Below are 26,268 nucleotides of genomic sequence, written 5' to 3' on the forward strand. Positions count from 1 at the left end.
CAACAGGTCACAAATCTTGCTGCTGTGATTACACACTGGTTTTTCACCCAATAGATATGGGAGTTTATCAAAATTGTATTTGTTTTCAAATTCTTTGTGGGTCTGTGTAATCTGAGGGATATATGTGTCTCTAATATGGTCACACATTTGGCAGGTTAGGAAGTGCAGCTCAGTTTCCACTTCATTTTGTGGGCAGTGTGCACATAGCCTGTCTTCTCTTGAGAACCAGGTCTGCCTACGGTGGCCTTTCTCAATAGCAAGGCTATGCTCACTGTACATAGTCAAAGCTTTCCTTAATTTTGGGTCAGTCACAGTGGTCAGGTATTCTGCCAAAGTGTACTTTTTGTTTAGGGCCAAATAGCATTTCAGTTTGATCTGATTTTTGGAAATTCTTTCCAATGTGTCAAGTATTTATTTATTTTTTTTCTCATGATCTGGGGCTCTGTGGGGTCTGTTTGTGTTTGTGAACAGAGACCAAGGACCAGCTTGCTTAGGGTTCTTCTCCGGGTTAATTTCTCTGTAGGTGATGGATTTGTTATGGAAAGTTTGGGAATCGCTTCCTTTTAGGTGGTTGTAGATTTTAACTGCTCTTTTCTGGATTTTGATAATTAGCGGGTATCGGCCTAATTCTGCTCTGCATGCATTATTTGGTCTTTTACGTTGTACGCTTAGGATATTTTAGCAGAATTCTGCTTGCAGATTCTTAATTTGGTGTTTGTCCCATTTTGTGAATTCTTGGTTGGTAAGCGGACCCCAGACCTCACAACCATAAAGGGAAATGGGTTTTATAAATGTATTCGTGGTCCTGGCAACTGGACCTTTTTTGGAACACCATTATTTTTGTCTTACTGAGATTTACTGTCAGAACCCAGGTCTGATAGAATCTGTGCAGAAGATCTAGGTTCTGTTGTAGGCCCTCCTTGGTTGGGGACAGAAGCTCCAGAGCATCAGCAAACAGTAGACATTTGACTTCAGATTCTAGTAGGGTGAGGCCGGGTGCTGCAGACTGTTCTAGTGCCCTTGTCAATTTGTTGATATACAGTGCCTTGCGAAAGTATTCGGCCCCCTTGAACTTTGCGACCTTTTGCCACATTTCAGGCTTCAAACATAAAGATATAAAACTGTATTTTTTTGTGAAGAATCAACAACAAGTGGGACACAATCATGAAGTGGAACGACATTTATTGGATATTTCAAACTTTTTTAACAAATCAAAAACTGAAAAATTGGGCGTGCAAAATTATTCAGCCCCTTTACTTTCAGTGCAGCAAACTCTCTCCAGAAGTTCAGTGAGGATCTCTGAATGATCCAATGTTGACCTACATGACTAATGATGATAAATACAATCCACCTGTGTGTAATCAAGTCTCCGTATAAATGCACCTGCACTGTGATAGTCTCAGAGGTCCGTTAAAAGCGCAGAGAGCATCATGAAGAACAAGGAACACACCAGGCAGGTCCGAGATACTGTTGTGAAGAAGTTTAAAGCCGGATTTGGATACAAAAAGATTTCCCAAGCTTTAAACATCCCAAGGAGCACTGTGCAAGCGATAATATTGAAATGGAAGGAGTATCAGACCACTGCAAATCTACCAAGACCTGGCCGTCCCTCTAAACTTTCAGCTCATACAAGGAGAAGACTGATCAGAGAGATGCAGCCAAGAGGCCCATGATCACTCTGGATGAACTGCAGAGATCTACAGCTGAGGTGGGAGACTCTGTCCATAGGACAACAATCAGTCGTATATTGCACAAATCTGGCCTTTATGGAAGAGTGGCAAGAAGAAAGCCATTTCTTAAAGATATCCATAAAAAGTGTCGTTTAAAGTTTGCCACAAGCCACCTGGGAGACACACCAAACATGTGGAAGAAGGTGCTCTGGTCAGATGAAACCAAAATTGAACTTTTTGGCAACAATGCAAAACGTTATGTTTGGCGTAAAAGCAACACAGCTGAACACACCATCCCCACTGTCAAACATGGTGGTGGCAGCATCATGGTTTGGGCCTGCTTTTCTTCAGCAGAGACAGGGAAGATGGTTAAAATTGATGGGAAGATGGATGGAGCCAAATACAGGACCATTCTGGAAGAAAACCTGATGGAGTCTGCAAAAGACCTGAGACTGGGACGGAGATTTGTCTTCCAACAAGACAATGATCCAAAACATAAAGCAAAATCTACAATGGAATGGTTAAAAAATAAACATATCCAGGTGTTAGAATGGCCAAGTCAAAGTCCAGACCTGAATCCAATCGAGAATCTGTGGAAAGAACTGAAAACTGCTGTTCACAAATGCTCTCCATCCAACCTCTCTGAGCTCGAGCTGTTTTGCAAGGAGGAATGGGAAAGAATTTCAGTCTCTCGATGTGCAAAACTGACAGAGACATACCCCAAGCGACTTACAGCTGTAATCGCAGCAAAAGGTGGCGCTACAAAGTATTAACTTAAGGGGGCTGAATAATTTTGCACGCCCAATTTTTCAGTTTTTGATTTGTTAAAAAAGTTTGAAATATCCAATAAATGTCGTTCCACTTCATGATTGTGTCCCACTTGTTGATTCTTCACAAAAAAATACAGTTTTATATCTTTATGTTTGAAGCCTAAAAGGTGGCAAAAGGTCGCAAAGTTCAAGGGGGCCGAATACTTTCGCAAGGCACTGTATATGTTGAAGAGGGTGGGGCTTAAGCTGCATCCCTGGCCCACCCCCCGGCCCGGTGGAAAGAAATGTGTTTTTTTGCCAATTTTAACCGCACAGTTGTTTGTGTACATGGATTTCATAACATCATATGTTTTTCCCCCAACGCCACTTTCTATCAATTTGTGTAGCAGACCCTCATGCCAAATTGAGTCAAAAGCTATTTTGAAGTGGAGACAATCACAGGAACAAGTGAAACAGATCAGGGCGTGACATCTACGTTTGTTTAGAATTTTCCCAGAAGTGGTTAGATTCTATGGATTCTTCAGTTACTGTACATTGAGCTGATTTCTGATGTGCTGTTCTTTATTTTTCCATAGTGTATTTTTGTATTGTTTTAGTGATTCACCATAGTGAAGGCACGGGCTAAGGTTTTTTGGGTCTCTATGTTTTTGGTTGGATAGGTTTCTCAATTTCTTTCGGTTTGATAGGGAAGCTGAGAAGTCAAATATACTGTTCAGGTTTTCTACTGCCAAGTTTACAGCTTCACTATTACAGTGAAACCTTATGTCCAGGAAATTGTCTAGAAGGGATTGAATTAGTTGTTGCCTAAGTTTTTTGGTAGATTTACACACTATTTTGCTTCCATCTATAGCATTTCTTAATATTCTTCAGTTCCTTTGTCTTTGATGCCTAAATGATTGAGCATAGTTCTGTTTAAGTAGAGTGTGATTTTGCTGTGATCTGATAGGTGTGTCAGTGGACTGACTGACTCTAAGATACTCTGGGTTGAGGTCAGTGATAAAGTAGTCTACAGTACTACTGTCAAGAGATGAGCTGTAGGTGTACCTACCATAGGAGTCCTCTCAAAGCCTACCATTGACTATGTACATACCCAGCTACAGTCAGCGCTGCAGGAGTTGTGTTGCAGGAGTTACATTTTTGTTAGTTATATTGTCTAGGGGGGCATATGGGGTAGGGAATGCTGTCAGCTCCAGGTATGTGTTTGTCCCCCTGTGTGCTGAGGGTGTCGGGTTCTTGTCCAGTTCTGGCATTTAGGTCGTCACAGACTAGTACATGTTTCCTGATCCTGAAAATTGTTGATCTCCACCTCTAGGATGGAGAAGTTGTCATTATTAAAGTATGGGGATTATACTTGGGGGATATAGGTAGCACACATGAGGACATGAGGACATCTCCCTCTCTCTATCTCCCGTTCTCTCTCTCTCTCTCCCTTTCTTTATCTATCTCTCTCTCTCTCTCTCTCTCTCTCCCTTTCTCTCTCTCTTTTTTCTCTCTCTATCATCCTACCAGCCCATTTTCATCACCGTGAAAATATTGTCTGTGAACTTATTCTCTCTCTGCCTGTCTGCATTTCTGTCTCCACCTGCTTTGACACTGTACTTCATTCACTACACTTAAACACTCTCTCTCCCACTCCTGCCCTACACTCCTCCTCTCCATCCCTCCACCATTTCATGTTTCCCTTCTTTTGGTGAAGTCATCACTGCCTTTCGCCAGCCATTCTCTCATTTTCTCCCCTTGTTTCTCTCCCTAGTTCCCCTCTCACTCTCTCCCTCCCTCCCTCCCTCCTCCACTCTCCTTATAGATGGAGATTAAGTCTGGGCTGGAGCCCCATCCGTTTCCCTGACTGTTTGTTATTAAGGAGATGGATGGAGGCTTGCAGTGCCAGCTCGACGCAGCCGCAATTACAGCAGGTCCAGTGATAGATGGAGAAAGAGCGAGGAGGGAGATAGAGAGAGGGGCATCTATCACGCCCTTTAATCTACCTGTCACTGCTGGGGAAGGAGGCTGGGCCTTGGGTGAGGTGGGAGGAGGGGGAGTGAGGATGGAAGAGATGAGAACTGGCCAATACAGCGCCTTGACTATTGGTTAAAGGTTTCATATCCTTCTTTTGCTCTGTCCTTCCCCCAAACAATTACATGAAAAGACGCCCTCCAGTACTACAGTAATTAAATGTCCTCATTAACTAATTGATTGTCTTGAGGTTATGGAATTTCGTATTGAATTCTGGATGTTTGTGTGCCAGTGTGTGTCTGGCTGCTTAACAGTGTTGCATCAGATACTGTATGCTGTCACGTTATGTGGATATGTGCTGTTGATGGGTCATAACTTCTTTTATTTACTGGTCAGGAGACGAAGCCTCTAGAATGTCATTTGTTTGGTTTGAAGGGAAACATTTTTGCATTGAGATAATTTAATGCATCTTGGTAGTACTGTGCATCTACATGTTTCAAATACCCAGTACACACATGTGCAAACACACACAATTAAGCGCATGCACCAAGACACACATGCACACACGTACACACTCACATCACGCCATCACACATTGTGCTATGGCCCATGGCCTGCACACACCAGCACACACCTGTTGGTGGTATCAAAGAAGCGACGACCTTAAAAGAAGCGCATGGTTTTGACTCGTTTTTCTCCTCAATGTTAGAGAAATATTATGAAAGCTAACCCGAGCCTCTCCTATCACTCCCCTCCTTAGTCTCATCTGTCCAGGAGAGTGAGGTATGGGATGGAGGGATTCATTCTCTTCCGTTGGCCATGGGAATGATAGATGGACAGATGTGGGGAAAAATGAAGGGAGGGAAGAAGAAAGAGGGGGGGGGGGGGGCAAAGGAGAGAAGTGATGTGGTCTGCATCCCACATTAATCAGATCTCCCAGAGCCATGCTAACCTCGGATGGAAATGTAAGTAATGGCAAGAGATGCAATCTAATCTTAGCAATAATATCTGAATGAATCTCTGGCAATGGGTCATTATGCAAAGGAAAAATGTATTTGTTTTGATCAAGGTTCAGGTGTGAGGACGGAGGCCATAGCAGAACCAGCAGATATGTCATACTGTTCACAGTTGGGCTTAGCCGAGAGTTACAGGAGTGACCGTGGGTTCCATTGATAGTGGGACACCTCTCTCCTTCCTCTCAGTGTGCACAGTGATTTGAAAGAAAATGGCTGGTATAGGAAATATGGTGAAAACTCCCTCTAACCCACGCCTCGACCAATCCAATGCCTTTAGATTTGTGGGAAGTAGTGAACGAGTGTACACTTCAGGAGATATTATCGGGACACACGCATTGTGTAGTTCTACGGCCCAGAGGAGAGGAGAGGAGACTGGAGGTTCAGTAACAACACTGAGAGTCAAGAGAACAGGAAAAAAAACAAGAGTGCTGAACATAGAGCCATTTAGAGAGTGCTCTCCCCATTGGCTCTCCTGTGCATTAGGGAGCCCATAGGCCAAGAAGGGGGTGTGTGTGTGTGTGTGTGTGTGTGTGTGTGTGTGTGTGTGTGTGTGTGTGTGTGTGTGTGTGTGTGTGTGTGTGTGTGTGTGTGTGTGTGTGTGTGTGTGTGTGTGTGTGTGTGTGTGTGTACGTGTGTACGTGCGTGTGTGTGTAGGTAGTGGGGGTACGTGTGTGAACGTCTATCTGTCTATCTGTCTGTCTGTGTTTGTTTGAGAATGTTTTCAGAACTGTCAGCATGGAAACAGACCATGGTTTGTTTACCCCTAACAACAGACAAGCTGAACATGGAATCATTTATCAGTTCTTCCTCAAGTGGCAGATTCATTTTTCAAGTAGAACGTGTCAACACCAACACTAGAGAATGCGTTGGAATGCAAACTAGCAAACTAGTAAAACGTCCCTGTACAGCTACATACATGGGCGTTCCTTTATGCAAGCACCTAATGTACGTGAGTTAATGTGTGTGCTGTGTCCCTTTGTGTCCAAATGCGTGCGTGCATGCGTGTGCATGTGTGCTCTTATAGGTGGTTGAGCGTGCACTTGTCTGTGCACTAGTGTGTGCGTTTTCAATCATCATCTTGAATCAACTGTAAGTGCAGATGTGCTGTGACCTGACTAAGATCAGATAAAGTGCGTCTCACCCCGCCCCCCCCACAGCTCCATTTGTCATGGGCCAGCTGTCGGGCTGCTGTGATTGGTTGTTGTGGGAGACAGATAGCCGATAGGCTCTGATTAATAGAACTGACTCTGGAACTTACTCATTGATCAAGGGAACAGGCGAGGGGGAGGGAGAAGACGGGAGGGAATGAGAGAGAGAAAAAGCATTCCCTGTCGCTCTGTCAGTGCTTGCTGATACTGTGATTGCGTCTGTGTGTGTGTGTGTATAATAAATACATAACGTAACATTGGTGATAAAAGAGCTTGGAAAAAAACCTGCCGGCACTGTAGAGATGAGGAATATTGGTCAGAAGGCCTAAAAGCACAGTGACTCTGTACCGGTACCCCCTGTATTTAGCCTCATAATTGTTATTTTACTGCTGCTCTTTAATTATTTGTTACTTTTATTTTATTTTTTTGTAGGTATTTTTCTTAAAACTGCATTGTTGGTTAAGGGCTTGTAAGCATTTCATTTCACCTGTTGTATTTGGCACATGTGACAAATAACATTTGATTTGATCATATTTGGTGTAGGCCTATACTAGTATAGATGTATAGAATGTGATATAGTAATGGTATTAAGTGCGAGAATCTCAGAAGGTTGGTCTCTCTCACTCTCTCTCAATTCAATTCAATTCAAAAGGCTTTATTGACATGTTTACATTGCCAAAGCAAATGGAAGAGACAAACAAAAGGGAAGTAAACAAGGGAAACATTAGTAAACATTACACTCACAAAAGTTTGAAAGAACATAGACATTTAAAATATATTATTTGCTATGTACAGTGCTGTAACAATGTGCAAGTAGATAAAGTATGATGAAATATGAAATAAAGATATAAATATGGGTGGTATTTACATTGTTGTTTGTGCTCCTCTGGTTGCCCTTTTGTCATGGCAACGGGCCACACATCCTGCTGCTGTGATTGCACACTGCTGTATTTCGCCTAACAGATATGGGAGTTCATCAATGTTTGATTTGTTTTCAAATTCTTTGTGTGATCTGTGGGAAATATGTGTCTCTAATGTGGTCACTCTCTCTCTCCATGTTGGAGAATATGTGTGCTTTTCATTCAAATAGGAATATATGCACGACATGGAGAAAAGCATACTGAGCCACCTGGCTAGTCCTGGTGTGTACTCACTCCCAGAACAGGAAGTAGTAAAGGTCTTATCATACCCCACAACCTGGGTATAATTCAAACATCCACCAGAGAGAGACAAGCAAGAAGGAACATGCTGGGGTGTGAGTGAATCTAAGCCACACTGTGTGTGTGTATCTAAACATTGAGGGGCTCCATGCGGTTGGGTACTGTGGGAAATGGACTGCTGTGTAACTGCTAAAGACGCTCTGTGTGTGCTTGAATGTGAATGTGTGCATGGAAGTACAGCACTGAGAGTGTATCTGAGAGTGTATGTGTTATTATGTGTGTGTGTCCTAGTAAAATAAACTGTAGTTTATTATCACTAACAGGAGTTGTGTGTGCGTTGTGTGTGTGATTGAGCTCTCTCTGTAGGGTGGTCAGTAGTGGGAGGTCGTGACCTGGTCGAATCCGGGGGAGTGGAGATCATCAATCAGCGAGGGGCAGGCCTGAGCAGCAGGACCATCACCACCCCTCCACCCCACGGGGTAACAGATGGCCTTGGGACAACTGGCTCTTGCTCACCTCTCTCGTAACTCACAAACACACACAGTATCTGCACCAACTCAACGATGCACACAAAAAATAACACACACACACACTATTTTGCATGCACGGATGACACACACAAACAGATCAGACACCCACACACTCAAAGTGCAAAGATAATTAAACATACACAAAGACACACATGGTGCTAAATACCTCAATATGCTGGCACATATATTGTTTATGTTAATGTATTCATGAAGACCACCACAAACATGCATGTAAACAAACTCAAACACACAACAGTCTTCAGAGTTTTATAAACTGGAAATGTGCCATTGACTGGATATATGTGTATAGCATTGGCGCCCCCTGCTGAGATTAAAGATTTAAACAGTTAAAAAAGGTGATATTTTAGTCAACTTTCTTAGCATATTTAGTCATTTGAATATAATTTGCATCATCATCACAGTTTTTGCTCTATACTGAAACTCGACTGCTGCCATGCACATTCTTCTGGGATCTTAGTAACAGTGGGCTAATAAACAAAATACAAAAAATAGTTTGGCGGTAAAATATCTCTTAAAATGAATTTCAGTCAACAACAATATCCCACAATCCACAGAAAACAGACACCAGATTATCAGCAAAGTTTTATTGATGATACTTTTCCAACTCGCAGGATTAAATCAAATTAACTCCTCCTAAAAAAGATCCACACACGCTACAAAGCAATCCAGCACACATTCAGATAATGTTTTGTCTGAGATAACTTCACTGAATCCAGACCAAGAAAATGTGTGAACAGTCTGTAAACCTTAGAACACTCCATGATGTTAAAGTCGTCTTATACTGAGACTATCTGGTTAGCTATACGCTACCAGTGCGTAGTTAGGAAACTTAAATACTGTGTTTCCCTAAATTACTAAAACTGTCTGTTAAAATATAAATCTATAACTTATATACTGGAGTAAATTCAGGCACGCTATAAAAACGTTCAATAAACACTATGAAAACGTTAGAAAAACACTATAAAAACGTTAGGAAAAATACAAAACGTTAGAGAAATGTTAGAAAACCACAAAAGTAAAAACTAGAATAACGTTAGAAAAACACTAGAAAAACGTTAGGGAAACACCAGGAAAAACACCAGTTAAAACAATAGGAAAACACCAGGAAAAACCATAGGAGAAACACTAGAAAAACATTAGTAAAACACCAGGAAAAACCATAGGAGAAACACTAGAAAAACATTAGTAAAACACCAGGAAAAACCATAGGAAAAACACTAGAAAAACATTAGGAAAACACCAGGAAAAACCATAGGAAAAACACTAGAAAAACATTAGGAAAACACCAGGAAAGACCATAGGAAAAACACTAGAAAAACATTAGGAAAACACCAGGAAAGACCATAGGAAAAACACTAGAAAAACATTAGGAAAACACCAGGAAAGACCATAGGAAAAACACTAGAAAAACATTAGGAAAACACCAGGAAAGACCATAGGAAAAACACTAGAAAAACATTAGGAAAACACCAGGAAAGACCATAGGAAAAACACTAGAAAAACATTAGGAAAACACCAGGAAAACCATAGGAGAAACACTAGAAAAACATTAGGAAAACACCAGGAAAGACCATAGGAGAAACACTAGAAAAACATTAGGAAAACACCAGAAAAAACCATAGGAAAAACACTAGAAAAACATTAGGAAAACACCAGGAAAAACCATAGGAAAAACACTAGAAAAATGTTAGGAAAACACCAGGAAAAACCATAGGAAAAACAATAGGAAAACACTAGAAGAATGTTAGAAAAAAAACCAGAAGAACACCACCTTAGAGGACCTGACCCATGGGGAGAAACATGAAGAGGGGCTCAGTCCACAGCACCATGTGATTCACTGCCCAAAGTTTGATTGGCTGAGTGATGGTCAGGAAGGTCAGATGATCAGGTAACCTGTCGTTGGGTCCATCAGCCCACAAGCTTCCAGGCAGCTTCCTTCAGCCACTTGGCAACTTTCCTCTCAATGGCCTGACAACCAGAGAGAAAAAAGACAGATCAGGATGAGGGGAAGAGAAGTTTAAAAATAATATTCACTAATGACATAAGAGATAGACAATGGGGCAGTTTCCTGGACACAGATTTAGTTTAGTCTTGGACTAACAAGCTATTGACCATTGACCATGCTTTTTTTGTTTCTGGGAAACCGGCCCAAAGTGTTCAATTGAGACATACAGTTCTGAAACACACATTACTCTTCATGTGCCACCAAAGCTCACAGTCAGTGTCTCTCTCAGTTACATCAACTTAGTGTTGTCTAGCCTGCCGTGTGCCGTACTTTGCGGGCCTGCTTCAGGGCGGGGCGGTCTGCAGCGCCGCCGGGGTTCATGTCGGCACAGTGGGAGGTGCCCTTGATGAGGATGGCCATATCTTTGTCCTCCTTGTCCAAGTCCTCTTCCAGAACGCTGAGCTCACGCCAGGGGTCAATGTCACCTGACAGAGGTCACAGGTCACAGACCAGAGGGACAGGTCATATACTGACTGTCACACAGAGGAGGTTGGTGGGAGGAGTTACAGGAGGATGGGCTCATTGTAATGGCTGGTCAATCATGTGGTTTCCATATGTTTGATACCATTCCATTGATTCCATTCCAGCCATTACTTTGAGCCTGTCCTCCTCCCACCAACCACCTCTGCTGTCACACAATCACTCACATAGACACAGCACATTGATTCACTGCCAGTGGGTTTAAATTACACTATGATGTAATGAGAGGTAATGGTTTAAACCTCCGACTATCTATCGATCGATCCATTCATCTATCCGGTGGTTGGGCCAGTAACCGAAAGGTCGCTTGGTTCGGATCCCCAAGCCGTTCTGCCTTCGAACAACAACTGCTCCCCGGGCGCCAATAACCCCCCCCCCCCCCCCCCCCCCCCCAGCACCTGGTTGGGTTAAACGCGGAAGACACATTTCGGCTGAATGCATTCAGTTGTGCAGCTGACTAGGCATCGCCTATCTACTGTATCTATCTGTGAAGTCTCTGCTCACCGTTGACATAGAGCACCCTGTCGGTGTCGGGGTGGTCTCCTCCATAGTACTTGTTGGTGAAGGCGATGTGTCCGGGCAGACTGTGCTGGGGGATGTTGAACACCTCAGGACACAGGTCGGTCTGAGCCTGCAGGGTCAGCATGCGGGAGAAGGGACAGCTGGCGTCCTCACACGTCTGGACTGTCATAACCAAACAATGATGAGGTAAGCCATAGAAAAACAATACATTTCTATTGAATTATGATGTGTAGTTGTATTTCTGTAATGTGAGATACAGCTGGGTGGCTATGGGCATATTGTAAAACAGATCCTATAATGAGTGATACTGTACCAAAGAGTGGGAGCTTTGCACAGCTAGTGTTAATGCACTGGGCTTATGAATGTGCTGCTTAGGGGGAAATGAAGTCTGGAGTCTGGACTGTTTTTTGTTTTAATTACCCTCCAGTGCTGTGAGCACTCAACTCACTGATTGAAACAAATACCTTGCTTCTACGTGGGGACGTAAGCTTGGTAAATGTACAGTGGGGCCCGAAATTATTGACACCCTTGATAAAGAGGAGCAATAATAGCTGTATAAAATAAATTATTCAAATACTGAGCTACATTGTATACTCAAAAAAATGGGAAATTATATATATTTATACTAATGCTATTGCTCAGAGAAAGATGTTTAAAAAGTCATTTTTTTCTCAAAGGGAGTGGTCAAAAATATTCACACCCCTAAAGATTCTTATAAATTAAATAGTCAAAAGGTTAGTATTTGGTCCCATATTCCTAAACTTCGACAGTAATCTGGATGCTACCATGGTTACAGATAATTCTGAATGAATCGAGAATAATGAGTAAGAATGTTACAGAGGGTCAAAGATCATACCCCCAAGACATGCTAACCTCCCCTGTTATTGGGAATGGTGTGAGGTTAGCATGTCTTGGGGGTATGATCTTTGACCCTCTGTAACATTCTTACTCATCATTATTCACGATTCATTCAGAATTATCCGTAACCATGGTAGCATCCACATTACTGTAGAAGTGTTTCGAAACATTCTTATTATCTATTCTGATTTATAATAAAGTGACTCCAAAATGACAAAATACATTATGTACCATTCATTTCTATTGGGCACAAAATAATCTGAAACACAACCAAAACAAACTGCAAATGCTTCCAACATGTTTTTAGAGTCACAAGCTTAATGTAGTCATTGCATGCTAGGAATATGCAACCAAATACTAAACTTTTGACACCAAATACTTTTTTTATAGGAATATTTAGGGGTGTAAATAATGTTTACTCCTACTGTTATAGAGAAAAACATGTATTACTTATTAAACAAAATCTCTTTGCTGTTCTAGTATAAAATAGTTTTAGTATAAAATAATTTCCCAATTTTTTGCATACAATATAATGTAGCTCAGTATTTTAATGATTTATTTTATACAGTCATTATTGCTCATCTTTATCAAGGGTGTGAATAATTTCGTACCCCAATGTATCTCCTCTAGGAGTGACAGTGTTGTGTGGTGGAGCAGTACTCACAGAAGCCGAACTCGGTGCAGGTCTGGTAGTACCACTGTCTCTCTCCATTGTAGGCAGAGTCCAGATTCGTGTCACTCAGGTCCTGGATGGTTTGCTTGTGGGACGCATCCAGACAGGGCTCCTCGCCTGTGGCCCGGTAGATCTAATACAAACACACACAGTAACAGTGTTCCCTGACTGTTCTACAATCACGCTCCACACTGCCATTTCCCACCTGGACAAAAGGAACACTTATTTGAGAATGCTGTTCGTTGACTACAGCGTTCAACACCATAGTCCCACGAAGCTCATCAGTAAGCTTAGGACCCTGGGACTAAACACCTCCCTCTGCAACTGGATCCTGGACTTTCTGATGGGCCGTCCCTAGGTGGTAAGGGTAGGAAACAACACATCAGCCACCCTGATCCACAACACCGGGGCCTCTCAGGGGAGCGTGCTTAGTCCCCTCCTGTACTCCTTGTTCACCCACGACTGCATGGCCAAACACGACTCCAACACCATCGTTAAGGTTGCTGACGACACAACAGTGGTATGCTTGATCACCGACAAGGATGAGACAGCCTATAGGGAGGAGGTCAGAGACCTGGCAGTGTGGTGCCAGGACAACAACCACTTGCAATTTGCAAAAAACAATCAGATTTCGACAGAAATATGGCTGAGACGCAAAGAAGATTCAATGAGAGGGGGTACAAAAATGGTTACCGCCATTGAGAAAATTCAAAACAAACCGAGACATGATCTTTTTCAAGGACAGTCTCGCAAAAAGAAGTATTCTTGTGTTCTAACTACCCGCTATTCAAAGTGCTCTGAACAAATGAAGGAAATTGTTCACAAACATCGGCACATTCTAAGATCTGATGACAGTATCGGTAATGTGTTTTCAGACCCCCCCTTGATCTTATTCTCGCGGGGCAGAAATCTCAGAGATGAACTGATAAACTCTGATTTACCACCCCAAGATATCCCTGCACAACATCTATTTGTGCCCCTAACTGGATGGAAACTACAAGTGTAATGGCTGTGCTCAATGCAATGGTACTTATAAATGTAGATCCTTCAAACGCCCCCAAACAGGGAAACTGATCCCAATCAAAGGTGTTATTACGTGCTCCACTAAGGCAGTTATTTATTTTATAACTTGTCCTTGTGGTAAAAATTATGTGGGTAAAACAAAGCGCAAATTAAAAGTACAAATCTCTGAGCATCGTAGCACCATTAGGTGCAAAAACTCGACTTACCCAGTTGCGGCCCACTTTTTGGAAGCAAACCACTCGATTTCGTCCCTACGTTATATCAGCATCGAACTTGTCACCCTCCATAGGAGAGGGGGTGAACTCGACAATTTATTGTTAAATCGAGAGGCTGCCTGGATCTTTAATTTAAAGACCCTTGCTCCCTTTGGTCTCAATGTAGACTTTGATTTGAAGCCATTCTTGTGATTTTTCTGTTGTAAATCTCTGTAGGCCTATGCAGCCAACTTGTATCTATGATCATATGCTATCCATGTTTTTGGTATGTTATTTTGATATGTGAAGATTAACCAATGATATCAGGCCACACCTGGCCATGATTACAGACACCTGTGTGTGTCCTTTGACATTATATAAACTAGTGACCTGCTGTGTTTGTCATTATACCCTGATGAAGACAGCTTGTCTGTTGAAATGTTGGTTATTAAATGACTGTATCTGAGCCCCTAGAGTGTGCGGCTCTCCTTTCATTTTTCAAGTGTTCTACTCCGCTAGCCAGCATCTCGCCTAAAAAGGTGTGCTTTTCTTTCGCCTCCAGGACAACAACCACTACCTTAATGTGAGCAAGACAAAGGAGATGATCATGGACTACAGGAAAAGGAAGGCTGAACAGGCCCCCAATAACATTGACGGGGCTGCAGTGAAGCGGGTCGAGAGTTTCAAGTTCCATATCAACAACAAACTATCATGGTCCAAACACACCAAGACAGTTGTGAAGAGGGCACGACAACAGCTTTTCCCCCTCAGGAGACTGAAAAGATTTGGCATGGGTCCCCAGATCCTCAAAAAGTTCTACAGCTGCACCATCGAGAGCATCCTGACCGGTTGCATACCTGCCTAGTATGGCACCTGCTCAGCATCCGACCGTAAGGTGCTACAGAGGGTAGTGGGTATTGGCCAATACATCACTAGGGCCAAGCTTCCTGCCATCGAGGACCTGTACACTAGGCGGTGTCAGAGGAAGGCCCAAAAGATTGTCAAAGACTCCAGTCACCCAAGTCATAGACAGTTCTCTCTACTACCGCACGGAAAGTGGTACCGGAGCGTCAAGTCTGGGTCCAAAAGGCTCCTTAACAGCTTCTACCCCCAAGCTATAAGACAGCTGAACAATTAATCAAATGGCCTCCCTGTACCCCCACAAACTGACTCAGTACCGGTACCCCTTGTATATAGCCTCGTTATTGTTATGTAATTTTGTTGTGTTAATTTTTATTTTTGACTTTATTTAGTAAATATTTTCTTAACTCTATTTCTTTAAAACTTCTTGGCGCACCCATCCCGTTAGCGGGATCATTTTCGTCAACATCCGCTGAATTGCAGAGCGCCAAATTCAAATTAAATTACTAAAAATATTTAATTTTCATGAAATTACAAGTGCAATATAGCAAAACACAGTTTAGCTTGTTGTTAATCCACCTGGCGTGTCAGATTTAAAAAAAACTTTACAGCTAAAGCAAACCAAGCGTTTATATAAGGACATCTCTCTCAGCAGACAAAACATTACAAACAGCTAGCAGCAAAGTAGATTGGTCACGAAAGTCAGAAAAGCAATAAAATTAATCGCTTACCTTTGATTATCTTCAGATGTTTGCACTCAGGAGACTCCCAGTTACACAATAAATGTTCCTTTTGTTCCATAAAGATAATTTTTATATCCAAAATACCTCCATTTGGTTGGCGCTCTATGTTCAGTAATCCACAGGCTCGCGCGGTCACGCCTGGGCAGACCCAAATTCCAAATAGTATCCGTAAAGTTCGTAGAAACATGTCAAACGTTTTTTATAATCAATCGTCAGGTTGTTTTTACAATAAATAATCTATAATATTTCAACCGGACCGTAGCTTTTTCAATAGGAGAGAGAGACAAAATGTCTGCTCCAAGCTGTTGCACATGCAAAACTCTGCTGGCACCCAGCCATCCACTGACGCTATGTGATCGTTCTTGCTCATTTTTCAGAATAAAAGGCTGAAACTATGTCTAAAGACTGTTCACACCAGGTGGAAGCCATAGGGAAAGGAATCTGGTTGATATCCCTTTAAATGGAGGGAAGGCATGCAATGGAACAGGGAGCTTTCAAAATAAAATCCTAGTTGGATTTCCTAGTTGCAATATCAGTTCTGTTACACTCACAAACAATATTTTGACATTTTTGGAAACTTTAGAGTGTTTTCTATCCTAATCTGACAATTACATGCATATTCTATCTTATGGGCCTGAGAAATAGGCAGTTTCATTTGGGTACGTTTTTCATCCAAACATCAAAATACTGCCCCCTACACTCAACAGGTTTTAACTGCATTTTTGGTGAGGGGCTTGTAAGTAAGAATTTCACTGTACGGTCTACTACACCTGTTGTATTCGGTGCATTTAACAAATACAATTTGATTAGATCAGTCAAGGCAAGGGGATGCACAACTGTAGATCAATACAGCCCTCTGCTGGTTAATCAATGAATTGTCATTTTATGTGTGTGTGCGTGTGTGTGTGTGTACACACACACACACACAAAATACACCTCATACCTGCACCAGCTTGATCAGCCGGTCGTATGCCTCAGTCTCCGAATCGTAGGTCTCTGTCTCATTGGTCATTATTTTACAGATCTCCTCAATAGTCAGGATTCCCCCCTCCTCGTTGTACTCCACGGTTCCCATGACGATGTCGGCCAGGCTCTGCATGACCTCGATCTGGTCCTCCAGATCCTCAGGGATCTCACAGCACCCAAAGTCCTTCCCCACCTCAGTGGCATTTCCTGCAAACAGGGCGGCCTCCACGGCAGCAAATGCCTCCCAGATGTCCCCCACACACTGGAGGAGAGAGAGAGAGAGAGAGAGACAGTGACAGAGAAAGTCAAATCCCACAGTAGGAGACTCATACAGTCAGAAACTCCAACACATGATTTCAAGCGCCCACATCTACTGTAAATGTTGTCAAACCTTATCTGAACCTCCAACGTCCTCGTCCGCAAGGCTCAGACCCACCACCTGGAAGAGAGTAACACCAGGGTTTTTTTTTCACCTTTGTCCATACAGCTGAACATAACATCTACCATGCTATTAACACTATAAATAGTGCCACAGTTACTAGTTTGCCTACTACAACTACCACCACTACTACAACTACCACCACTACCACTACTACTACTACTACTACTAAAATGAATACTAATGATGAGATCTTTACTTTGTTGAAGGTGGAGAAGTCCAGTTTGGCTTTGACAGGAGCAGAGGAGGCCACAGCACCGTAGACCAGGTGAGGGAACTGGAAGAGCAGGAACAGAGAACATGATTTACTATTATTACCATGGAATAGAGTAGACCAGCATACAGTAACACTGCTGTCCAGTCCTAAGTATAAATATAGACAGTGTTGTTCTCTCTACTGTACCTTTCCCCTGAGCCAGGCAGACAAGGCCCCAGCATAGGAACCTCCAAAGCTGATCCAGGTATTCTTGTCAGAGAGGTCAAAGCGATCGCTGATGTATTGATGGAATTCTGCGACGTCGGCAAGACTGGAAACCAAGAGATGGCAGAGAAAATGCAATTCAATCTCTGCCCAATTCAAGCCCACTCAAAAGCTCTCTGCCTTTGTCAAATAGCAACCCACTGGGCACAGACATCAGTTCAACGTCTAGTTTTGATTTACATTTGGTTGAGTTGTCAACTAATGTGAATTCAACATGAAATCAACCAAAAATGTTACCATGCCATTAGATGTAGGTTCAAAGTTGGGTGAAAAAAATACAAAATACCCTCACGTTGATGACTTTTTGCAAATCCAATCCATTTTCAACATTGATTCAACGTCATCACATTGACTCCCTCCTCCCACCAGTACTCACGCCTGCTGGCTGGACAGGTCTCCCAGGTTATCAGTCTCCAGGCCATCTTTGTTGATGCTCTCGCCATAGAAACGATGCTCCAGGGCCACAAGCAGAGCACCGTGCTCCTCAGCCATGTCCACATGGTGGCCTACAGATACACACAAAGCAGGAGCGGAGAGGAAAAATAGAGGGAGGTTAAGAGTTGGTTGAGGTATCAACAACACAACATCCAAAGAACAGGCATTGACTTGTAACTAATGACAAGTATCAAATTCATAACACCTATGTAAGCCTAACTTATCGTGTCAATGCATTTCCATTTTCTTTTCATATTACTTAAGAGCGTGACGAGGGAACTTTGTGTGTACCTGCCAGCACATTGAACTCAGAGATGGGGCCCTCCCCTCCGATGAACAGGAACACTGGGCCATGAGGACGCTCCCAATAGGCTTCATTCACGAAAAACCTCTGAAAGAGAGAGAGGGTGAGAGACGGAAGGGAAGCAAGAGAACAAGAGGGCGGGGGGGCTGCAAATAACCTGTACACAATGAGGTACAAAAGTGTTTGGACAGCAACTAATGTGTTGTTGTTTTGGTTCTGTACTCCAGTACTTTGGAATTATAGAATGACTGAGGTTAAAGTGCACTGTCAGTGGTATATACATTTGAGTGTAATCACAGCACATCCCCCATTTTAGGGAACAAAAGTATTTGGACAAATTCACTTACATGTGTATTAAAGTAGTCAAAAGTTTAGAATTTGGTCCCATATTCCTAGCACACAATGACCACATCAAGCTTGTGACTCTTCCAACATGTTGGAAGCATTTGCAGTTTGTTTTGTTATTCATGATTCATTCAGGATTATCCATAATCATGGTAGCATCCACAAAAATGTAGACATTCATTTCTAAACATTTACAATAAAAGTGATTCCAAAATGACACAATACATTATTTACCATTAATTTCTATTTGGCACAAAATTCTCTGAAACACAACCAAATCAAAAATGCAAATGCATCCAACAAGTTTGTAGTCACAAGCTGTAGTCATTGCGCGCTAGGAATATGGCATCAAATACTACACTTTTGAATAGTCCAATACACATAAGTGAATTTGTCCTAATACTTTTGGTGCCCTAAATGGGGGGACTATGTACAAAAAGTGCTGTCACCCTATATGGATGAAAATACCTTCACATTAAAGCTGACAGTCTGCACTTTGACCTCATAGTCATTGTATCATTTAAAATACAAAGTGCTGGAGTACAGAGCCAAAACAACCAAAAATACATTTGGACCTCACTGTAGGTGCACGTATAGGTAGGTGGTGGGTCACCTGAGGAAATGTTTCATCGTTTTGACTGTCGAAGTGGTCCAGGGGTTGGTGAATTTTCCCGTCTCTCACTTCGCTCATGGGCTTATGCCCGTTGACTGCGCTCATCAGCACATTCTTCTTCGCTTTCTCATACTGGATTTTACGCACGTGCTCCTTGATCTTCCTCAGAACTCGTCCTATGAAATGTCAAATGTGATATGAAATCCAATGCACTGTGCACAGCAAGAACGACAGGAACGGCAAATATAGAGATAATACGAGAAGTTCAATCGTTTGTAGTTGCGCGTAAAGTCACATATGGACATAAATTACGCACGTATTTGTTGGTCAAACCACGAGAGCCTCCTTAGACTTGAACATCTGAATGTGCGCATATGCAACTCCTTAACAATTTCTACAATTATCTCTCACATTTCGTTCTACAAAAAGGGCTATCTAAACGTGTCACATACCTTTTTGGATTGGATACAATTTTGTATTTATTCCTGATGGTCTCAGCACATGGCTTTTGCTGATAAGTTAAAACCCTCTGCCACAACCTTATCAGTCTAATTCATACCCGACAGCCAAGCCCATGTTTATTTTATTTTTCATGGGTTTTATTATAATTCAAAACATACTTAGTGTTAATAAACCATGTATTAGTTAAGACACTTAAGAACAGAATAAACTTTTATATATGTGCTCAATTCTTAAGCAGACAATTTCACATAACTATCTAAATATAGCTTCTAGATTATCCAATTTCGTTTCTCTGAATACCACAATTTTATGGATTCACCTCAATAATTAAAACTATAGGCCTGTGCATTTTAATGATATATGATCAACGTGTATATTATATCAGCTCACACACATGGATGTACTTTCATGCTAGGTATAAAACCTCATATAGGAGCTTAGAAACCCCAATGATGTATAGGACAATATTAAAATGATCTACTTCTGTTTCATTACAAGCATCATGATACCTCTAACACATTAAATTAACTTGGTGAAAAACTGTTTTTGAACGCAACTTGTTTACCACTTTTTTACCATGCGTTTTCTTCCTTCAGAAATCACCTCTTACTAAATATTTGGTCAAATTATACATTTTGTGTATCGTTTCCTAGGAACAAGGGTGGCTCAACCGACCCAACTCTGCCCTACCTTATTTTATCATTTGAGTATTTTTTTTAAATGATCAGTTCATTATGGATCGTTAACGTACCAGAATAGACGAAGTTCACAAGGAGAAGAAGGATGATACAACGGATGGGAGACAGAAGCATCTTCAGGCCTCCAACTACGACCTCTTTACTGATATAGGTCTACACAATGGTCGGACAACCTTGCCTTCTTAATGCGAGGAGAACGCCTGCTTTTATGGCGTGACCAACGTTTTTAGTCCACCCCGGGCTTCCCTGATTGCCCACTGTGCATATTTATAGTAAACAAGTCGCGAGTTGAGCGTAATCAAGACGCAGCAAGTGAGTCTGGGCAATAGGCATATCTCCTCCAACGGTGGCAGTGGTCCAAACTAAAACGACACTATGAGCATTGGCTTGGTGAAAAGATGCATACACTTCACATTTAGGTATTGAATTGTATGCACAAAGCATAAAACTCAGCACAAACACTTAACATGTTGAAACAGGGCCCTTAGGCTCAGTTCATCTTTTACAAAAAAAATCATTAAAAAAGGTTTTATGATGCAATCATTTTTATAGATTTACAAAAGTGTGAGGCTGGTTGATAGAGTACCCAACCTGAATCCTGCATGCGGAGCTAGCAAGAGAGAGGCCCCTAACTCTTTAGTTTACAGACAGCTCTGCTTTGGGTGATTCTGACAGACAACAAGGCACCAACACACAAACATATGCATCTGCTGGAGTCAGGAGGCGAAATAAGTCCTTTTCATATTAGCTGAAATGGATAGTTGGTCATTTTGGCATTTATCAACCGACCCAGATGAACTCGTGGATACTATTTGCATGTCTCTGCGTCCAGTATGAAGGAAGCTACGAGGTAGATTTGCGAGCCAATTGTTAACTAGCTTAGTGCAAAGACTGGAAGTCTTCGGGTACAGCGAGCATGCTAGAGCGCAAACACTGGAAGTGTTCGGGTACAGCAAAGACTTCCAGCACTAACGTTAATGTAAGCTATCGCTAACGCCCAAAACTACCTCAAACTTCCTTAATACTGGACGCAGAGACATACAAATTGTATCCACTAGTTCAGTAGATAATCCCCTCCATCCATTCCCCCTCGCCTAAGAAAAGCTGCACTTCAGCCTGTTTCTGCTCCTCAGGTTCAGAGCTTGGAGAAAGTTATTGTTTTAGGACTCTTCTTCTCCATGGAGGCTGCAGCTGACTTCATGACATCCTCCGTCTGCAGCATGCTCATGTTCCACGTTGCCTGAAGACAGGAGAGAGACAGACTGAACTCTCAGCCTCATTGTGTAATTCATTCTAACTTTTTTTGTTTTTTCAGATATTTCAGATTTTGGACTTCCAATGACATCTACTTTTTAAAAATCCCACCCACCTTATCAGAACGCTACGCTTGTTTAAGAGACATGGTTATCTGTACTGGGTTGTGTTCTTGATAGCCTATGTTGTTGCCACAGTGACGTGTGTGGTGTTGTGAGCATCCTTGTAAGTACTGAGCCTCACCATGTAGTTCAGGCCCTCTGCCACACTGTGGTCTCTGGAGTAGATCAGGTTGACCTTGGTTCCCTGGACAGCCACAGGGCTGCGGCCTGCTATCTCCCCTGCCATCTCAAGAGCGCCAGCCAACATCGCCTCCTTGTCCGGAAATACACGGCTACACAGGAAAAGAGTGTATGAGTACCTAACACACATACACAACAAATACACGCACGCACACGTTGTTTTCATACCTGACTAATCCACTTTCCTTGGCCTCATCGGCGTACATCTTCCTCGCTGTCAGAGCCAACTCATTCACCAGGCTGGAGAGGAAAGAAGATGATACATATGATAAGGGATCTCTCTTCAGAACAATACAGGGAAGCACTCAGTGTTTCTTGGTTTATGAATGCAAGCAGAGGGACTACAACGCAGCATTACGGTGTAATGAACGCATATCAAATGCTTGCTCTTACCTCCGGCTCCCAATGACTTTAGGTAGGCGCTGCAGAGTTCCAACGTCAGCTGCTAGGCCAATATCTACTTCCTGTAAGAAAGGCAGACCTTTCACATGACTCAGAGATACAAAGCAGATTTAACAAGTATATTTTTCTTATCATTCTGTCTTTTCTCCACTATGAGAGTCCACCTGGTGGATGCTACAGACAACAGATACCAGTTACGGCCTTTGTAGACGGCACGATTTCAGCTGTCTTATGCCACGATTTTGCCATCCCAGACAAAATGTCCACGTCGTGGGCAAATTCTTAGGTCATAAATGATCGTTGGACATCTTGGCTCGTTGAGTGTGACAGGGTCTAGGTCTGCAGATTCAGTACCACTACGTCTTGGCTCGTTCAGTGTGACAGGGTCTAGGTCTGCTGGTTCAGTACCACTACGTCTTGGCTCGTTCAGTGTGACAGGGTCTAGGTCTGCTGGTTAAGTACCACTACGTCTTGGCTCGTTCAGTGTGACAGGGTCTAGGTTTGCAGGTTCAGTACCACTACGTCTTGGCTCGTTCAGTGTGACAGGGTCTAGGTCTGCTGGTTCAGTACCACTACGTCTTGGCTCGTTGAGCGTAACAGGGTCTAGGTCTGCCGATTAAGTACCAATACGTGCGGTCGTAGTCTTCGACAAAGTTCTGGCAGTGTCCACATTTTTGGGCCTTTATCGTGTAGTGTGGCTGATGTTACGAGCCGATCCTGGTGACTGACCCATAGGAACACGGCCGGCACTGAGTATGCACACAAAATAATACAATAGTGAATAGTCAGATTCATATAATAGTTTGATTTAAACGTTTTCATGCAGTGCAAGAAGAGAGATTCCCATAATAACCTTGTTAACATGACATCTGATATCAGGCTACCTGATTGGATTTTGATAAATGCTCAAAAGGGCCAATCAAAATAAGCGCTTTACCACAGCGACCATGTTATTTTGGGGAAGCTTATTTGATTGTGAGTTTGACATATGAAGTTTGTGTGTGAAAGCTATTTTAAGATGAATACTTTTAGTTTTTCAAAACTCACTTCACTCGGGCATAAGCATAGTGAGGCTTGCAGTGCTGGCACATGCGCAGATGAAATACACCGCTGCAGTTGATGTATCCTACGTCGGCTGACGGAGCCTCGCAAACCAATCGCAGAATGTGATGACAGAACTGAAGCAAATTGTACAATCTGGCCAGGTTGATCGCAGTGTGACGTGATAATCGTAAAAAGGCTGAATCTGACGTAAAGTCTGCAAAGACCTGTAGATGTCCCCTGGACCTTGGTCCTCATGGAGACGGTCATTGGGGCTGAGGAGATGTAGTTAAGCCCACTTACCTTCACCTGAAACCAGGCATCTTGAGTGCAGAGACGGATATCACAGGCTGTGATCAGATCCACTCCTAACAGGACACGTACATGTTATAACATGACAAGCCATTACAGCTGTATTACAGAACACCTTCACCGGAGAAGAAACAGTCACATTTTGTAAATAATATATGAAAGCTTTGCAAGGCCTCACGGTCACAAGCAAATCAGTAATATACCACCAAAACTCACCTCCTCCAACACAAGCTCCCTGCACTGCCACAACCACTGGCTTTGGACACTACAAGTAGAAAGGAGGTGGTGGGAAAGAGAATGCATTGTCTTACTTGTTCACTATCAACCCCTAACCTATTGTGCAGGAGTAAGTACTTCACAAGTTCATATACAGACCCTTTCAATGACGCTGAAGGTTTCCTGGTACTTGGCGATGATGCGTCGCATGTTCCAGGAAGTCCTGGCCATGTCGTCCCCTTCAGGCTGCAAGACTTCACTGGCCATGTCCATCAAGTCGATGCCTACACACAGTCAAATTGCGACAGAGGTTACAGTATACCGGTCTTATTACTGGTATATTGCTATGTTTGGTATACTGTTGGCACAGCCTATTGATAAGCAGCACTCAGTTCAACCTGAGACAATTGTAAGCTTTTGGGAAACATAATTCTCTTACCAGCTGTGAAGACTTCTCCTGCACCGGAGACGACAACCACCCGGCAATCTGGGTCCTCAGCTATCTGTGTAAAGCACTCCACCATTTCTCTGAAAGAGGATGGATGTATGGTGGAAGACAGGGTTAAAAGAAGAACATATATTTTTTCAAAGAAACATAGGATGCACATGAATTCATAAGGGAACACAGTGCTGTTGTGCTGAGTTACAAGTACAATTAGAAAGGCGGGAAAGTTTCAGCTGTGTTCAAGTAGTGTTTGGGCCAGTGGTGTAAAGTACTTAAGTAAAAATACTTTAATGTACAACTTAAGTAGTTTTTTGGGGTATTTGTACTTTACTACTTACATGTTTACTCCATACATTTTCCTTGACACCCAAAAGTACTCGTTACATTTTGAATGCTTAGGACAGGAAAATGGTCCAATGAATACACTTCTCAACAGAACACCATGGTCATCCCTACTGCCTCTGATCTGGTGGACTCACTAAACACACATTCTTAGTTTGTAAATGATGTCTGAGTGTTGGAGTGATCCCCTGGCTGTCCATAAACAAATAAAAAACAAGAAAATGGTTCCATCTGGTTGGCAATGATTTATACTTTTACTTTTAATAATTAAATATTTGAAACCAACATTTTACTAGGTGACTTTTACTTGAGTAATTTTCTATAAAGGTACTTTTACTTTTTTAGTATGATAATTGGGTTATTTTTCCACCACTGGTTTGGGACAGGTGTTACCTCCAGAAGGCTTTGTTCATGGCATTGCGTTTCTCTGGCCGGTGCAGCTCTATGTGAGTGACAGCAGTGGCAGGTTGACTGACAGACAGGGTGGTAAAAGGAGGAGTGGGGCCCCCCGGAGAGGATATGGCCCTTACAGCACTGAGACCTGGAAGCCATAAACTCCTGTCTGATGATCAGCACCGAAATGAGAGGGAGGGTGATTGAATAACAATGAATTACAACAAAACCAAATTCATATTGAATGAGCGCAACACATTTCCGCTAATAGTCAGTTGCACGGTTTAGACCTAAACCACCTTGCTATCCACTCTTATACAGAATAGTTACATAGTAGTCACCTTTCACCTAGTTAGCCAAGATGCTAACCAAACACGGTTTATACTAGCTGGAGGTAATTAGCTAGCTAACGTTACTTAGCCAGCTAGCTAAGTGTTGACATCTATGTAAAAAAATAAAGTTACCTAGCAGGCTATAGGCTCTGGTCCGAGTCTCGAATTATTCTATTGTGTTAACCAATTACGTTTGCTACTTCCTAACCTAAGTTTGCTAGTACTGGAGCTTGCTAAGTAGCTAACGTTAGTTGAACGGATGCGACCTACAAAATGCATATTTGGCTAACTTTAGCTACGTTTTAGAGCTGACAAAGCACTGCATCGTAAAACTCACAATAATGTACTTACTTTTCACGAGAGCTGATCTGATAATGAATGTCATAGCCCTTCGACTAAATCAAACTCGAGAGCAAGAAACAAATGAAAGGCGCAGTCGGTCTACTTGCCGCAACTAGCTGGCTGTCAAGTAAAATGTAGTGTTGTTCAACGCTTATAGCTACAAGCACCAACGGTATAGAAAGCAGATAAGGGTATTTACTATTACTGTGAGCAAAGAGCGCATTCTGTGAACACAATCTCAAGAGTTGTTCCACTAAACTAGCTGGTATGCTGGTTTTGTACAATTTCTGAGCTACAGCATCTAGGAATCGTCCAAAGGCAGCATTCAAAGGGGAAGGATAGGGTCGCTTTTCTAGCCCTTATTAACGGAATAGTTTAATAACGGAACAAATACTAGATTTGTGTTAATCTGCAAAATTGTAATTATTCGCCTACCTCCTCATGCCTTCTGCACACAATGTATATAGACTCCCTTTTTTCTACTGTGTTATTGACTTGTTAATTGTTTACTCCATGT

The 26,268-nt window shown here is 42.4% G+C and overlaps 1 protein-coding gene across 1 annotated transcript; it reads right to left on the reverse strand.

The window, feature by feature from the left end:
- Nucleotides 1-8,832: 8,832 nt before the first annotated feature.
- LOC139386398 (thymus-specific serine protease-like) lies at nucleotides 8,833-25,992 on the reverse strand. Its single transcript, XM_071131967.1, has 19 exons — nucleotides 25,761-25,992; nucleotides 25,078-25,246; nucleotides 24,337-24,425; nucleotides 24,057-24,181; nucleotides 23,898-23,946; nucleotides 23,673-23,737; nucleotides 22,320-22,390; nucleotides 22,095-22,166; nucleotides 21,868-22,018; nucleotides 18,240-18,339; nucleotides 17,890-18,019; nucleotides 17,436-17,559; nucleotides 17,232-17,309; nucleotides 16,985-17,032; nucleotides 16,571-16,855; nucleotides 12,798-12,939; nucleotides 11,258-11,437; nucleotides 10,544-10,698; nucleotides 8,833-10,236 (listed from the first exon to the last, which is right to left on the reverse strand). Exons 1-19 carry the CDS (start codon nucleotides 25,792-25,794, stop codon nucleotides 10,177-10,179), a joined length of 2,127 nt encoding a protein of 708 aa, XP_070988068.1. The 5' UTR covers nucleotides 25,795-25,992; the 3' UTR covers nucleotides 8,833-10,176.
- Nucleotides 25,993-26,268: the final 276 nt, after the last annotated feature.

This window comes from Oncorhynchus clarkii, chromosome 27, assembly GCF_045791955.1.
Source record: "Oncorhynchus clarkii lewisi isolate Uvic-CL-2024 chromosome 27, UVic_Ocla_1.0, whole genome shotgun sequence".
Taxonomy (NCBI): domain Eukaryota; kingdom Metazoa; phylum Chordata; class Actinopteri; order Salmoniformes; family Salmonidae; genus Oncorhynchus; species Oncorhynchus clarkii.